Source organism: Erpetoichthys calabaricus, chromosome 8 (genome assembly GCF_900747795.2).
Source record: "Erpetoichthys calabaricus chromosome 8, fErpCal1.3, whole genome shotgun sequence".
Lineage (NCBI taxonomy): Eukaryota > Metazoa > Chordata > Cladistia > Polypteriformes > Polypteridae > Erpetoichthys > Erpetoichthys calabaricus.
Window position 1 is genome coordinate 198,216,685 of NC_041401.2, and position 16,071 is coordinate 198,232,755.

Consider the following 16,071-nt stretch of genomic DNA (forward strand, 5'->3'; position numbering starts at 1 on the left):
CGGGACCCACTTTCATCTTTAGTTAGGAAAGGTGGGCTCATCTGTACGGAAAGGCCCAGAATGACAGGGTTATTAATGCCTGCGACAACTCTATGCCAGCGTAACGTTCTTAAAGGCTGGTAATTAAAAACAGGAAACGAATGAAACTCCTAGATTTTAAGCATCTGCCTTTGACCTCCCGCTCCTGCTATTCTGGGATTCCAGAAAGAAGATGGCAAGTCCGTCAAAATGCATGAAACGCATCACCAGGCTGTAGTTGCATTTGCAGTGGCACTTTCAGTAGGACTGTCATGCCAGGTCGGAGGGGGGGGCGTGGGGGGGGGGGGTGTCCCAAACACACCGTCAGGGGTCTGCTTGCCCTCTGCATGGCCACTGACCCCTTCCTGTTTGTGACCCGAGCCCCTTGTGCTGATGTGCCCATCTTAACGGTGCTCTTCATGTCTCAAACCGCTCGGTGCTCGTTATTCCTGTTGCCTAAATGTGGCTAAAGGCGATCGACGGACAAACGATGCCTTCATCGACTCGGAGGGCTTCTTACTTCTGACAGTGCCAAAGATCTGCCTTTTTATTAGTTGTGTCTGAATTTAATTTAAAAAGCACCTACTGTGGTTGCCACGTCTGTCTGTCCACCCATCCGTCTGTCTTCCTGCATGAAGCAGCTTGGCTCCCAGCGGACCGATTTTGCTGAAATTTGACACATTTACTCTTCAAAGGAGTTTACTGCACACGTATTTCGCATTTTCAATTCTCCCATTGAATCTGCAAACTCGCTTGTCTGAACTTTCTGAGCGACTTCCACCACAGGTGAGTTTTCTGTTTCAACTTGAAGGTTTTGTACATTTTCCTGTTTTTTTACTTCTCTGAGCACAAAGTCACTTGCATGCCACTGGTACCCCAGCTCACTGCTCTCACTGCTCCCAGTAAGCTGACCTCAGGAAAACTCTGGTGAACTCTGAGGAAACCTCAGAAAGAAACCGCAAATGTCACTTGTCTAGAATGTCTGTAAGGGGAAGGGAATCAACGCAGGCATCGCTGTGCAGGTGCCGAGTGCACTAAACACAAACTCTAATGGAGCTCCAGAGCTGCTCTCCATCATGGGCCGAAGCGGCCAGCACTTGTACCATGACACTTCACCTGAGCTGCTAACTCTCCATTGTGTTACGTTCAGGAAGTCTTTTTTATTGATTTTATTGAAATCACACAACATTCCATACAAACTGATCGATTTTTACAAAAATAGGATGGAAAACAAATCAACCCCCACCACTCTTGTGATGTTGACCCCTCGGTATTTAAACTGATCGCCGATGATGAAAGGGAAGGTGTCCAATCTAATGTTGTGTGCTTGAGAGTTCACTGGAAAGAGCAGGCTTTTATTTAAATTCCCGGAGATCTTTTGAAATTCTGTTAGTGCTGTTAGGACTGCAGGCTCAGTGTTTTGTGCTCTGATATCTACAGGACCATATCATCTGCATAGAGAGAAACTTTCTGTTCCAGTCCTTCTGTGATAATCCCCTTTACCTCCTAGTGAACTGCCAGTGGCTCAATGGCGACTGCAAACAGCAGTGGTGACAGGGGGCATCCTTGTCTGGTACCCCATTCTAGTTTGAAGGAGTCTGAATTAATGTTGTTAATACAAACTGAAGCTTCTGGTCTGGTATACAGTAGCCTCATCCATGCACAAATGTTCAGGCCAAACTCGCATTTCTCCAATGTAGTGAAAAGGTAGTTCCATTCAATCATATCAAATGCTTTTTCTGCATCCAACGATGATATCATCTCTGGGGTGTTTGACTTTGTCGGTGAATATATTACATTAAACAGGCGTCAGAGATTGGAAGCTAAGTGTCGGCCTTTAGTAAATCCAGTTTGATCTTGTGATATTACCAAAGGCAGCTAGGATTTTGCAGAGTATCTTAATATCGTTATTCAGAAGTGAGATTGGTCTGTATGATTATTTTGTTTAGGAAAGACGGTGATTAATGCTTGGCAAAAACTTTGAGGTAGAATTTGTTTGTCTCTAGCTTCTGTAAATGTTGCTAATAGAAGGGGAGCTTGCTGAGTGGAGAATTTCTTATAAAATCCAGCAGGGCAGCCATCGGGGCCTGCTGTTTTCCCACTCTGAAGTGACTTTATAGCATCTAGTAATTCTGATAGCGCCAGAGGTTTATCCAAACGTTCAGGAAATCTGAACTCCAGTTAGTCACAGACCCCCACCCACGTCCAGCCCCTCACAGCAGCACTTCAGTCGATGGCGTTTCTACTCTGCTGCCTAGAAAGCCTGCATGGGCTCCACTGTAAAGCACTGGTTAAGAGCGTGGATTTATTGGAGTCTGCTAATGCGTGTAAGTTACACTGTGTTCTTAGAACAAACCAAAGGAATGACACTTCAACGGTCGTAACTGAAATAGCTTGCATGTCACATGTCACGGGTGAGCTTTTTGAGATTTCCACCGTGTCTGCTCTTCATTCCCTCTGCCACGTCAGCAGTTTGGCCAAATCTCTCTGAGCCTGTGGTGGTACACACGGTACTCCCTACAGTAGGTGGTCACGCCAGCCGCCTCAAGCGAGTGTTGAAAATGCGCGCTCCTCCGTCTACCCATTTACAAGGCATACAAGTGAAACAAAACTCCGCCATCGGTGGGCTCGAGCAGCTGCTCACGAGTCAGAAGTGGTCTCCCAGTTCTCCGAGGCGCCGAGAACTCCCTCCGTGGTGACCTAGTTGAGCACACGCTCACACGTTTGGATGGCTGAGTGACTAAAGGTGGTCTTCAGAGCTGCCAAGCACAATTGATTAGCTCTGCACAGACGTTTCCCGCGCACGTTCTGCTCCAGTGCTGGCTTCTCCTGCAGGATGAGGGCCTGAGACCTGAAGCTCTCGGAGCCGTCTAAAGCATCTTGCTTTGATTTTAATGGTGCACGGTGTGATATTTATTGCAGGCCTTGTTTCACATGAATGTGCAAGGAGGTCACGGTCTTAGAGTGTGGCTGCCTCTAATTTGACATTTATGCCCTTGTCGGAGACTCGTTCGCCGCTGACGTTAGGACAAGTGAAGGACTAACCTCATTTCATTTTAGAAGCATTTTACAAATTAAGAAGAAGAATCGAGCTGCCCTCGTGTTTGAGTGGCACCGGCCTGCCGTCTCGTCCACTTGAGAGTGTTTTAGGGGCCTTTACTCTTCCTCATCACCTTCAAATGTTTCTCGTCTCCTGCTCCTCTTCTAAACTCTTACATAATTAGCACTGAATTCTCTCTTACCACTCGGAAGTCAACACCCTTAGGAAACAGACGTTTAAAGCACGGTGTCGTGTTCAATAGTCACATTCTGAAAATCTCCGAGGAAATCTGTCAAGACAAAAAAATCAGGCTGTAGTCAGAGCGCGAGCCCGGTGCTGTGTGCGGAATCGGAGCAGGACCGTGATGCAGGAAGACACTCCAGATGTGGGAATCCGTGCGTCCCTGCCTGGCATTAAGGGTAGCTGACACCATGTGGTGTATCTTCACTGTAAGCTGCGTGTTTGCCTGAGCCGACTTGTCAGTAGATAACACTTGTCAGCACGTCTTAGGGTCATGTTCGTCCCGTTTGTGCTATTGAATTAATTTATTAATCACGCCATTGCATTGTTGGACAGCTGCTACACAGATTAGCTCCGAAGAAGACGAGGACTCACTTCTGTTAGCAAGCATGTCGGCGGGGGCTTCACAGAACTAACGGCCGTGTCGGCTCTGCTTTTACATCAGGGGGCTCTCCTTAGCCTTTCTTCAGGTTATTAGCCCACTCTTCAGATGGGTATGGAACAGTGGCAGCTGGCACCGAGCTGACGGTGAGGAGGAGACTCCCAGGGGGGACCTCTAGGCCCGCTTGACTTTGCAGAAGAAGAGCTCTTTGGAGGGGCTGCACGACTTGACCTTGCGTTCTGCGATTCGCCGGTTTTCACCCAAAGCCACGAAACCACAAACTTTCTCCAGGTATCATTAGTTGAATGCTTCTTCACCACACATAAGAACATGAAGCTGAAGGTTCACAGGGCCCCTTGCCACAAGGACTAATCGCTCGTTTTTGAGCCACAAACAAAGATCAACTGACAGTGATTAGCACCTCCGTGACCCGAGTTTAAGGAGTGGAGGACCAGATGACAGCGCAACGCAATGCTCTCTACACATGGAGTCCTCGTACACGGCCGGCCCTGGGTGTCGTGTGCCGACGAGGCCCTCACAATGTCCCAGTGTGCCTCACACCACTCGCTGTTGCTTTGGGTTCAGGTGTCGGTGTTACTCACTCATGAGCCGAGGGACCAACCCTGGGCAGATGGCAGTCCATGGCAAGTTCTGAGGCTATGAGGCGGCTGCTTGGACCCCAAGTTAAACAGCAGGCAGTCATTGATGGGTGAAGTTCTGCCAGATGCCAGGTGTGCCAGGTTGTTGCTTTTAGTTTTAGCAGAGTGAAGTCTTTGGGTCGCATTTGTTAGTGTGAACTCAGATTGAATCAAAGTGACGGTTCTGCCGAGTGCCTTTCAAGGGATGTCCTTCCCTTCACATGTTGCTCTTTGTTGGCTTTTGTAGAATGTGCCCCCCACTTGACTCTGAGGACCTGCAGATCAGCAGTCCGGGGCGGGTCACAGCACACCTGAGTAGATTGGCCGTTGAGTGAAGATACGCAGACAAATCGACTTCGGCATGTCAGCCATCTTCTCAGGCCAGGCCTCGCCAGCTAGTGTGCCGATGAAGAGCTGAGGTTTGGCACCACAGAGGTCACCCGCTAAAGGGGCAGGACTGATGTTGTGCCGAGCAAGCCGATGTGTGGTGGGCAGGATCGCAAATCACCCGCCATATGGTTACAGGGAGACGTTGTAGGCCACTGTAATACCCAGACGGCCTTCTCGAGGTGGCGTCGTCACCTTTGTTTGTTGGTACTTGTCACCTCTGCAGCTTTTTAGGAGCGACATAGTGGGACCTTTGAATGGTGGGACGTCGTGCAGCTTGTTTGGGTTTTTAGAGCCTCCTTCCACCACTCTTGTGGCTGACGTTTGTCCTCAGACCTGCTATTGGCGTGGACCCTAAACGCTCATATTGTTTGCCCTGCTCCCGGGTTTCGCTGTTTGTTTATAGCAGTGGGGGGGTCTCATCCCAGGGTCTTTGAGCACTTCGCACAGACATCTTTTAGGTGGCACTAACTGCTTGCTGCCCTGCCCTGGATGCGTCGTATTTTTCTGTCGTGTCTGTGTGTGTTTGCTGTGATTTACTCCGTTAACTTTCACTTTTCTGGGTGCTGATCTGCTGTGTGTGCAGTGACGGGTCCTTTGCCAGGCCCAGTTGGCTTATTTCAGAGTGGCACATTGGGCACCTCGAAGGTTTGCCGTAATAAACCACGGCGCTTGATTATTCAGGAGGGGACGGCGGACGCGCCGCGAGGCTGATCCAACTTTGGGAAGTTTTTCTCTTTCCCGGCGACCCCGCATCTCGCTGTCCAGAGGATTAATCTCCGCACATTGTGGGCGTCCCTGGGGGTCAATGAAGTGGCCGCGTTTAGTGTTTGGTCAATACGCGCCTTCTCTTCTCTGTTATTTATGGCTCAGGATCACTTGTGTGCCTTTAGAAAGTGTTCAGAGATGCCCGTGTTTTCCCTCCACTAATTGCCGTCGCCTCACATCACAGCTAATCCTGCACATGACGGCTGACTGGCGGCTACAAGAAATCACTTAACGGCCTTGTAAAGAGACGCCAGTCGTGTTGCCACCCCGCGATTACCGCTCAGACCAGGCCGGGTACCCCTAATGGAGGGCCCAGCTTAGATGTCTGTGCCCCGCTGTCTGCTGCATGGCTTTCTGGGCTGTTCCGCGGGTTATTTGAGGGTCCGGGCAGTGAGCACTTGATCCCCCCCATCATACCATTCATATCTCTTGGGAGACCCCCGAGAGAGAGAGAGTGCAGTGTGAGTAGGGAGGCGCACCGTCCGGCCCGCGGTGAGCACTTCTCTGTGTTAGGGATGAAGAGTCCCGGGGGCCGAGGGGCTCTCTTTGTTACTTTTTGTCAGAGCCCCCTCCCCTGCCCTGCCCGCAGTGCGCTCGCATTGGAACAGCTGGTAGGATTCCCTTTCAGCAGAGCAGGCCACTGGAAAAGTTTGGTAAACAGAAGGCAGGCTTCGGGACAAGGGAGGAGGATGAAGTCAGGAAGCCGATTCTGTGAGTAAACACGGCGCACAAAGGGCGCATCCAGGGTGAGCAGGGCAGACAAGCAAACAGGGGCCCGGACCCCTCCTTCCTGGCTTCAGACAAGAGCAGGAACAAGGAAATCCAATAAATGGATGCAGGAAGGGACGAGCGGGCCCGCGCCGATGGACACGTGATTGACACTGGCCTCTTCTTACTAATCGGACCAAAAAAAAAGCATTTCAGCCCCATTTTCCTGCAGAAATGAAAGGCAGATGCTGGCACTCGGGTCACGGGAACGTCATTGGGCATCGTCTTTCCCACATTTGTTTCAAGCAGGTGGTATTGGGTTAGGGTTAGGGTGAGGACGGGCGCTGGTGACGGGCCGCCACTGCCCACCGTGGCGCTGGCGCTGAGGCCGCCCTGGTACGCTCTGTGTGTGCTTTCAGCCTGGTCTTCTCCCATCCAGTAATTAGCAGAAAGCATCCACTGCTGAGCTTAGCTTGGCCAAAATATTTTGCTTTCACTAATTTTTGCTCAAGGCAGTAAATCTAGAAATTGAAAGATGGAGATTCTAATTGCAGGCCTAATAAAGTGCATGCAGGCCTAATGCAAAGTGATAAGTGAGACGCTTTACACAGAGTGCTGCTGATGGGACTTTGAGGCAGGTACCCCCGCTTGGGCAGTGCCCCCGAAGAAAGCCCCTGGCGCTGATTCCAAGCTCACCCACACATGCAGGGTCTCCGGCTACAATCAGAGCGGGGTAATTATTCCAATTACTGCGCTCTACTTTTGTAAGATATGCACTCCAAGACACAAATTAGAAAATAATGGTTGCATGTTACTTCTTATTGCTAACAGATTACGGAGATTTAAATGAGTCCCAAATGTGCCTGGAAACGCGCCGCGCTCTTGAAGGACACACTTTTATTTTTCTCGTTGTCAAGTGATCGCTAATGATAGAAGGAAGAATGAAGCGTCAAGCGAAAAACAAGCGTCTGCCGGACCCACGAGGAAGCTCTTCTCGAATGGGGACCCCCCCATGTGACCGTCACCCTCTAGGGTCCATCTTCGTGTAGGGCTTGGTGGAGGCCTGAACAAGACCACCTTGTGCCTTTAGTGGCCGAGAGAGAGAGACGGCGAGCCTTTGGACCCCCTGTGTATCGTCGTGCCTTTCGTGACAAACGGTGGGCTTGCGTCACCCTGACGTCATCCGCCAAGGCCAAAACACGACACACGCCGTGATAGCAAGAGACGGTGGCAGGAAGACGTGGACACCTTGGAACCATCTTGGCATCTGCTCGGAATGCTCACGGGGTTAGCTGGCCTGAGGTGCCAACAAGTGTCACCCGTGTGTGCTCCCGCCACACTGAGGTGCCAGGAGGAGACGTCATGGCATGGCCTCTGGGTCATTTGTTTTGGCTCCACTTTATCTTGATGCCCGTTCAGTTGTGTTGTGACATACTAATGAGGTGCCATCTTTGAGCAGGAGCCTCGTCCAGAAGATGGCTGCCCCCCTTGTCTTGTTTTGTTCTCCCGCCTCGCATTCGTCTACAGTTGGGTTTGTAAAAGTCCTCCTCAGTGGGCCCTCTGGGAAAGGCCCGAGCGTAGTTTGAAGTTTGGCTAGCATAGGCCTTGTAACTTCACATTCACTGTGCCATTACGGAGGGCACAGTGTGCCACATATGGGCAGCGGCTAGACGGACAGGGCACCGCAGCACCGTGCTTGTGTTTGTCTGCTCCTTCTTCCACAGAGGCGACATTTTGAATTTACCCAAGGGTGCAGTGGGCCGAGCCCTAACCCTAATTGTTAGTTGCAAGTCTCCCAGCACCCTCAACACCCACCCAGTGAGCACACCCTGGCATTGACTTGGGCCTTAAGGTGACGTCTCGATGGGATGAAGCCACGTGTTGCCCTCAGCGGTCTCAAGTCCTCCTCTATGGAGTTTGGATGGACTTCCCTCCCGCCGCCCAAGTTGAGAGGGTGGCTGGAGTGGGCACTTTGGCGTTGTTTCCTACTCTAAATTGGACCAAGTGGGGGCTTTTCACACCAGTGCGGGAGCGCCATGCCTCAGAGCAGCGCAGTCGTAAGTGTCACTTGTGTCACGGCTGGCCTCGCCGGGTGCTCTAACGCCATCAGGGCAGACTGATAAGCATCATCATCGTCGTCGTCGGTCGATGGCTTTGATTTTATTTATCCGTTTTATTCTGTGCTTTGGAGCTCATAAAACACTCTGAAAGCTGCTGGGACACACTCACTGGATCGATCCGGGGCGGCTGCCGTTATTTATGGGCCGCTCCCAGCTGTTAGCGAATACGCTGGCATTCGACCAATGCGAGCTCGTCTTGTAACCACCGGACAAACACTTGACAAGCCAGCCCACCGCCCTGGCCCTCATTCGCCAGCCTTGGCTTCATCTCACCCTGGCAACCATGGCTGGGAGAGAAGGCATGCGTGCCAGAGGGCAGTCAACTGCTGAGCATTTCCTCTGTCGGAGAGAAAGGCACCCCCCGCCAGGCCCCCTCCCCCCCGCATTGTTCCCGGGCTCTCGTCCATGCCTGCCTTGTCCTGCCTCCCCACTTGGGCAGGGAAGCAGCGAGCATCTGCCGAAATTCCTTACTGCTAGCCACTGTGCAACCACAGCATGCCAATAGCATGTGCTGAGAGTCCGGCCGGTCGCTCCCTACAGCAGCTTACCTTCACGGTGAAGTGGCAGCAGGGCCCACGGTAGAGCCGTGTTGTCATTGTGACTTACTGTCCCTTTGTCCTTCTGATTGGAGCACTGTGCTCAGGGTCACACTGGTGCCAGTAGTGGGATTTGAACCCCTGCTGATTCGTAGTCCTCGAGCACCGGACCACCGATCAGGTGCTGCCATTAATAAGGCAGACGGTTGTTCCGGAGCCGTGACCCACGTGAAGTTGAGTCTGTGCCACGTGAGCTGGGTACCAGGAGCGTGTGTGTTCCGGGGGGGGGGGTTGTTTCTGTAGCCTCTTACATGTTGGCAGCGTTGCCCCCTAGTGGCAGAGCTGCTGGACGGTAATGCCCGAGTCCCCTTTTGCCCCGTGAAGCACAGCGTGGGACAGTCGTCCTCTGGCCACTAGACTGCAGGATGTCGGGCGGTTTAGTGAGTCGTCCTGAAGCCTGTCGCCCGCGTGCCCCTCGCCGAAGGAGCGCATTTGGATTGCCTGCCTGGAGACGGTCGTCTTGAAGAAGAATAATGAATATTGCATCAGAATAAATATTTTGTAAAATAATAATAGTGCAACTTTATTCGTAATTTTTATGTATTTATCATAAATTGCTCCCAGCGGCTATTTAAAAAGTAAGCATGGAGTGTGCATTTTGAGGAAATTAATTAAGCATTTCCCAGGAGGGCCGGCGTTTACAGATTGCTCATGTTTCCTTGAGCACTTCTGCCTCGCTCTTAATTGCCGTCTACCTCTGGAACTATTTGTTGCCCATACTTTAAACAGAGGAGGTATAACGTGCCGCCCTCGGGGACTGGCGCTACGACTTTGACCTTGACTTCGCTGGAATTAAAAGTTCCCTCTAATTAGGGTTCCTCCGTTCGCCAGGGCACCGCGCTTTCTCTCTCGTGCAGCTCCCTCCCGTCGTCGCCGCCTGCCTGGCTGCCTGGCAGAGGAGGAATTCCCTGACCTCCAAGACCGGGACATTTTTCCTTGGCCTTCTGCTTATCTCTTCGGTTTTCCCCCAGGGATGAGGCCCAGAAATGCTCTCGCTGATCACGGTGCCCCCTGGCAGCCTTGTGGTCACTTTAGGGTCAAAGCACTTGGGGCAAGAAGTGAGGCAAAACTAATCCTACCGCCCTGTGAAAGGGCCTGTTTACATTGGCCGCCAGATTCAAAACCAGATTAGCGGATTAGCGCCGATTAAGACCAACATGCGGCCCAGGATCCACCGCTTACAAGTTTATCTTGGTGGTGTCACTGGAGGGGCTTGTGAGGCGCAGGGCTATGGTGTGTCACACGTAGCCTGTGAAGTGACGGTGACAACAAACCAGCTGACTGATGAGAGCGAGTCACGTTTATTACCACAGTCCTCAGGCCGTGCCCACCGAGCGAGTCGGTGCCATGTCCTGTAATCTGCCTCTGCCTTTTTGTCTTTTAGGGAAGAAAGGGAGCGCTGGATCAGGGCCAAGTATGAGCAGAAGCTCTTCTTGGCGCCGCTGCCCTGCGTGGACGTCCCCTTGGGACAGCAGCTTCTGCGTGGCACTGCCGAGGAGGATCTGCGCGCCGTCGTCCTGCTTCTGGCTCATGGTACCCGAGAGGAGGTCAATGAAACCTGCGGCGAGGGAGACGGCAGGACGGCGCTGCACCTCGCCTGTCGGAAGGGGAACGTGGTCATGGCACAGCTGCTGATATGGGTAGGTCTGTCGAGTGGAGGGCACACACGTACTGGGGGGCTTGGGGGGTGTTGGAGGACCACAGATGTCCTGCCGCACGTCACATGTCCGAGAGAGCGGGCGGGTTGGTAAAGAGACGTTTGTGTCGTTGGCACGGGCACAGCTAAGCACCTCGGCCATGACTCCTATAGGTGCCAAGGACATGGAGGAGACTTGCCATCCTGGGTTACCCTGGCCTAACCGCACGGGCTCTGGTGGCACTGCCATCTCACCCAGACAGCATGCCAGCTTATCCTGGTTACATGTTGGCAACTGAAGCTCCCTGATGTGTTCTGTCAGGTCCTAACGGGTACCCACCGAGTCAAGTCATGTGGGAGAAAAGCGGAATCGACAAGCAGATGACCAGTGGGCTTGGCAGGGGTTCAGTGTGACAGGACCATCTGGCTGGGGTGACAGACTGGCACTTTGCCCTGATCCCTCCTAACATACAGGGGGAGCTGGTTGGTGAGTTGGATGCACACACACACCTTTGATAAGAGGGCCGTCGCAGGTGGGACGGAGCCCCCGTCTAAAGGTCCTCCTCGGTGCTGGAGGGCATGTGCCGCATTCCTCCTAATTCTCTTTAGATTTGTCGTCTCTCCCTCTCACCCATTAGTACCGATGGCGGGTCCAGGGGGCGCCCACCTCCTGAAGTGATGTTGCCAGCCCATCATTGAGATGTGAGGCTGCCCTGAATGAAAGAGTGTGGGCATCTGGACCCCCTGAGCCCTGGCAAGCCTGCCCGAAGGCTCTCCCCTCTGCTTGTGTGTGCTCGCCCGCGTGTGCCACGTGTGAGGTGTCCGTTTCCACACTGACGCTCCATCTCTCCCTTCTGTTTGCAGTATGGCGTAGACGTCATGGCCCGGGACGTTCATGGGAACACAGCCCTGGCATACGCCCGGCAGGCGGTCAGCCAGGAGTGCATCGACACGCTGCTGCAGTACGGCTGTCCGGACGAGCGTTTTGCACTCATGGCGACGCCCAACCTGTCGCGCAAGAACAACAACAACCGCAACAACAGCTGTTCTGGAGGCGGGAGGATGCCCACCAATATATGAGGGTGCAGAGTCGCCCCGTGGACATGCACAAACTCGGCTGCTATGGCACTCTTCTGGGTCCGATGTCATCCTGTGCACACCTACTAGACATGCTTCATTCACGTGAGCGAGCGGAAAGCCAGAGGTGCAGACGGCCAGGAATTCTGGGAAGGAGACTTTTCTTCACTGGCGCCCGAGGGGGGCACCGTTAGGCCAGTATTCCTTACTTTTTGCCTTGTATGTCAAGTGAAGAGCCCGAGAAGAGGGACGTCCAGGAGAAGGGCACGGGCAGACTTCGAGGGCGCCGTCCACCTGCCGCGTCTGGCCTTTCCCGATGGGCGGCGCCATTTTGATTTTGGCGGGACGCTCCGCTGGGGTGGGGGGGGTTTTTGCAGGTGGACGGGCGTCACGGGTAGGCCCGAACGAGGAGGGACTCCAGGGGCCCCATCTGAGCTCCTGGCTGGCACGGCGCCTCTCTCTCCTTTTGGGTTTGCTTTTGTATTTTTTTCCTGACGTTGACGTGTTGTGACTCTTTGGTTAAACGAACCTCTTGATGTGTTTTGTGTCGTCGAAATGATGCCAACGTCAGGCGAATCTCGATATTTAAAACGAGCGCGGCCGACTTCTTCTTTCTTCAGTAAAGGTGTTCCCAGCATGTCTTTTATTTATTTATTTTTATTTGGGGTGAGACGATGCGCCCCCCCGGGGGGAGGTGGGGGGGGGGACGGACTCGCACGCTTGCTCAGCCAGGGTTAACGGGACAGAGAGGTGTCACCAGCAGAGGGTCCTGTCCCTCGGGCACCAGTGCCCAGGCCCACGTCAGGTGGTCCGGGTCGACGATGGCATTCCGTAGCTAAAAGACGCCCAAGTGTGGGCACACGGGGGGTCTCGTTACTGTCGTCGGTGGCCGTGAGGGGGCTGCCATTCGTATCCGCGTCCTTCCTTAACTGGAAAAGGACAGAAAACAAAACAGAGTTGGGTGGGGCAGAGCGGGGGTCCGTTTGATGTCAATTCCAACAAAAGTGCAACATCTGTTGGAAGAGGCGACGCGACTTACTGGGGGTCTCGGTGTTACCCGGGACAGGGAGGGTCCCTCCAAAACCGCTGCGGTTTGGGTCCCTTGCCAGTCTCTTCACACTCGCCTTGGCTCACGTGGCGAATGCGGGAGGTCGACGGAGCGGCTCACAAATGATCCTGAGACCCACCGTGTGACCCCTCATCCACCCCCCCCCCCCCGTACAACACTGTGGCACCGCCATTGAACGAATGCAGCCCAGTGTGCCCAGATGCCCTTCCCACTCCACTCGAAACACGGGGCACCGCGGCATTTCCGCATGCAGATGGCTTTCTGGCAAAGCATCGAGTGCGGGGCAGGAAAGGAAAAGACCACCCGTGACGGGCCGTGCGGACCCCCTGACTCCATGGCTCGTTTTCATTTGCATGTACATAAGTGTAAAGACGCAGCGTTGATGATGATGATGATGATGATGTCCGTCTTATTACCTCCTTTGTTGTCAGCGCCTCGACGCCGCGCCCTTCCTCTTTGTGTTGTGTCTCCTGTACAGCAGCTGCCATGCTGAAGATGGCGAGGGACTGAAGTGGCACACTCGTGTCTTTACAATAAAGAAAGCCAAGCTTCTTGATACAAAACCTCAAGGGTCCGACTCTTCTCTGCCCGCCTTTTATTTTATAAAGCGCCTTACCTGGATGAGGGGCTGTAGGGGCAACTGTGTGGCCGTCGTCTCGGCCTGCCTAGGGCGCTGACCGTGGGCATCTTGTGCCATCTGGCTGCCACTTTGTTTACCACTAACTCATTTTTATAAAGTAGCCCCCCATCCGTAGCCGTGACCACCATGTGCATCCTGCTTCAACCAAACGCTTGGTCTTTGTGCCATGTGCACTGCCTTGATCCTTTGTAACTTGGGCAGGGCACAGAAGAGGAGACTGGGGGAGTGAAGGGCACCACAGCGGCACTGTGAGAAGCAGCCATGGGGGGTGGGGCAAGCTTACCCGCTGGCATTGTCCACCCAGCGTGCAGACAATCAGAAGAGTGACGGGGACATCTGGGCCACTCGCTGAAGTCTGATAAAGTCCTGCAAAGTGACCCAACAGGTAGGCTGAGTGACACCACACTGGCACTAAACTGTGACACGGTGAGGCCAAGCTAACAAGGTGACGTCAAACTGCAAATGCTGAAGCTAAAGCAGTGCCAGGATGATGCCATCAAGTGTCCAGCAGCTGCCCAGCTAAGCAATGGCGTGTCACCTGCTTTCCTTCAAAGCGCCCCCTGGAGGCTCTTGGGTGGCACACAATATTCCATCCGGTCTTCATTTGAATTGTCAGGTGTTGCCTTCCAGCCCTGGGGGTTTGCGCCCAGAGAGCGCCCCCTGGTATGAGGTCCAGGCCGTGCGTGTGCCAATCAAAGAAGATGGGATGCTACAGTCCCGGTGGTGGGCCACACCTGCACAGCTTAGTGCCAACATTGCTGCCCTCTCACCTTCTGTGAATATTATGGAGGATAAGGGCATTTTAAGGGGTCATCAAGACGTTTGGCACAAGCTTCTGTGTTCTTAATAACAGCCGAGTTGTGAAAAATCAAATTCCGGGGATGGTACTGAGATGCCCACCCCCACCAGGTGGTCCTCCTAAAGTGAGCAATAAAGAATGAAATCAAGAAATGTCATTGAGGAGGTACGTACGTGGGCAGCAGTGGCTGTGCCCATCTCAAAGCAAGATAAAGGAGCCACCCGTGTGCCCATCGCTGCTCTGGCACCCCAACAGCAGAAGCTATCACTACGTGCGGGCACCCTGGCATTCACAGACCTCAAGTGTCCGCTCAAGGCCTTCGCCTAAATGAGGAGAGCCAGGGATGCCAAAGACACTAAAGAAGCGGGGCCTGAGCAGGCACATCGAGATGCCATCATTCAGAGGTTGGCAGCACGCAGGTTCGCCACCACGGAGACTGGGGGGACCACAGGCCTGGCCTGGCACAGGCTGACATGGTAACACTGCCATAGAGCCTTGTTTGGCAGTGAAAACACAAAATAAGTTTGGAATGAATACAAATAAAAAGGGCAGAAGCCCCCATCTGTAGTCTCAGAATAGCAGGAGAGGTGCCCGCTGTTCCTGCCTTGTGCCCTTCACTGGCTGGCATGGCCTGCAGCTTCCATACAAACCCTCCTGAGGGTGAACCACAGGCGGGCACACGCTGCCCGTGTTCATCCTGCTTATGAAGGCCAACTGGCCAGCTCAGGATAATGTGAGAGGACACCCGAGTGACCACAGTGCCTGCTGTGACAATGGCATCTCCACGTCTAGCCCCGCCTCCTACCTTTGACCCCACCCCATTCCTCAGGCTGCTCCAAGGTGCCCTCGTGGTGACCGCGAGACGCTCTGCTTTGTGCCCTGGTGGCACTCATCTCAGGGCTGTCCCTGCCTTGGTCTCCATGAGTGTAGACGATGATGCGCTGGATGGCCTCAAGTTCTCATAAAGTGGCTGGGAGCGACTTGGGGGCCTCAGTGAGAGGGACGTCCCCTGTCCTCCCAGACTTCCTGCTATCTCGAGTGACAGCCAACATCTGGGTCTGTCTTGATGCTGAGAGTGACAGATGACAGAAAGTAAAACATTGACAGCAGAACAGGATGATTACAAAAGTGACCTCAGCGGGGTGACAAACACATCGGGACTGGGCAGCGGCTGGCACCTGGCAGTGTGTTATGGACTGCGGGATCGACATGCAGCCTTCAAAGCGGGGGGCTTTAATCAGGCAGGTGAAGCCCACCCTGATGGTGACCACGTATGACACAGTGAGCACACGTCACAAATGAGAGCTGCCAGGTAAAGTGGGGGGTCTTTGAGGTGTGGAGACCGCCGAGGAGCAGCGGGACAGAAGGACGAGGTCACTCTGAAGGTCAGGAGCGGCGAAGAACTGAGGAGAAAAATGACTGTGGGTGGCAAAAAAAAAAAAGCACTAAACGGCAGTTAAAGAGAACCGGAGGGCTGTGCGCCATTGGGGTCTGCGGGTCACAAAAGAGACACAACAGCACAAGAGGGGGCAGCCGGGCTGGCTGGAGAACAACGAGGAGGAGAGACGGGCGGAGGTGGAGCTCATTAAGATGGCGAACATGATGGTGGGTCATATAGCGCCCCACACGTGGAGTGCAAGTCCAGCCATTTAACACACTGGAGAGGCCACATGGGCACCAGAGGGGGTCTGATTGGGGACACGGAGAGCAAGGAGGAGGAAAGGCCTCTCAGTTTAAACACACGGACATAGGAGGAGTGGAGACCGAGGGGCCTGCCAGGGTCCGAGCCCCTTGGTGACATCACTGACCGGCTGTGCCCTGTTGTAGCATTCATGAGGTGAGGTAGGACTGGTGGGCACTGGAAGATCTCCAAAAAGTGAGTTGGGGCCCAGCCTGTGTGCCCACCGGGCACCAGCCACTTGGCATCACTCGTGTCGAGGCCAATTCAAACTG

The 16,071-nt window shown here is 53.6% G+C and overlaps 1 protein-coding gene and 1 long non-coding RNA gene across 4 annotated transcripts in view; one reads left to right on the plus strand and one right to left on the minus strand.

Moving 5' to 3' along the window:
* agap1 (ArfGAP with GTPase domain, ankyrin repeat and PH domain 1) overlaps nucleotides 1–13,242 on the plus strand; it is a 132,772-nt gene extending 119,530 nt beyond the window's left edge. The window contains 2 exon segments of the mRNA XM_028808110.2: nucleotides 10,282–10,537; nucleotides 11,398–13,242. Coding sequence (XP_028663943.1) covers nucleotides 10,282–10,537; nucleotides 11,398–11,613 — 472 coding nt within the window. The 3' untranslated portion in view covers nucleotides 11,614–13,242.
* Nucleotides 1–16,071, minus strand: part of LOC127528966 (uncharacterized) — a 524,038-nt gene that overhangs the window by 446,083 nt on the left and 61,884 nt on the right. The window lies entirely within an intron of this gene.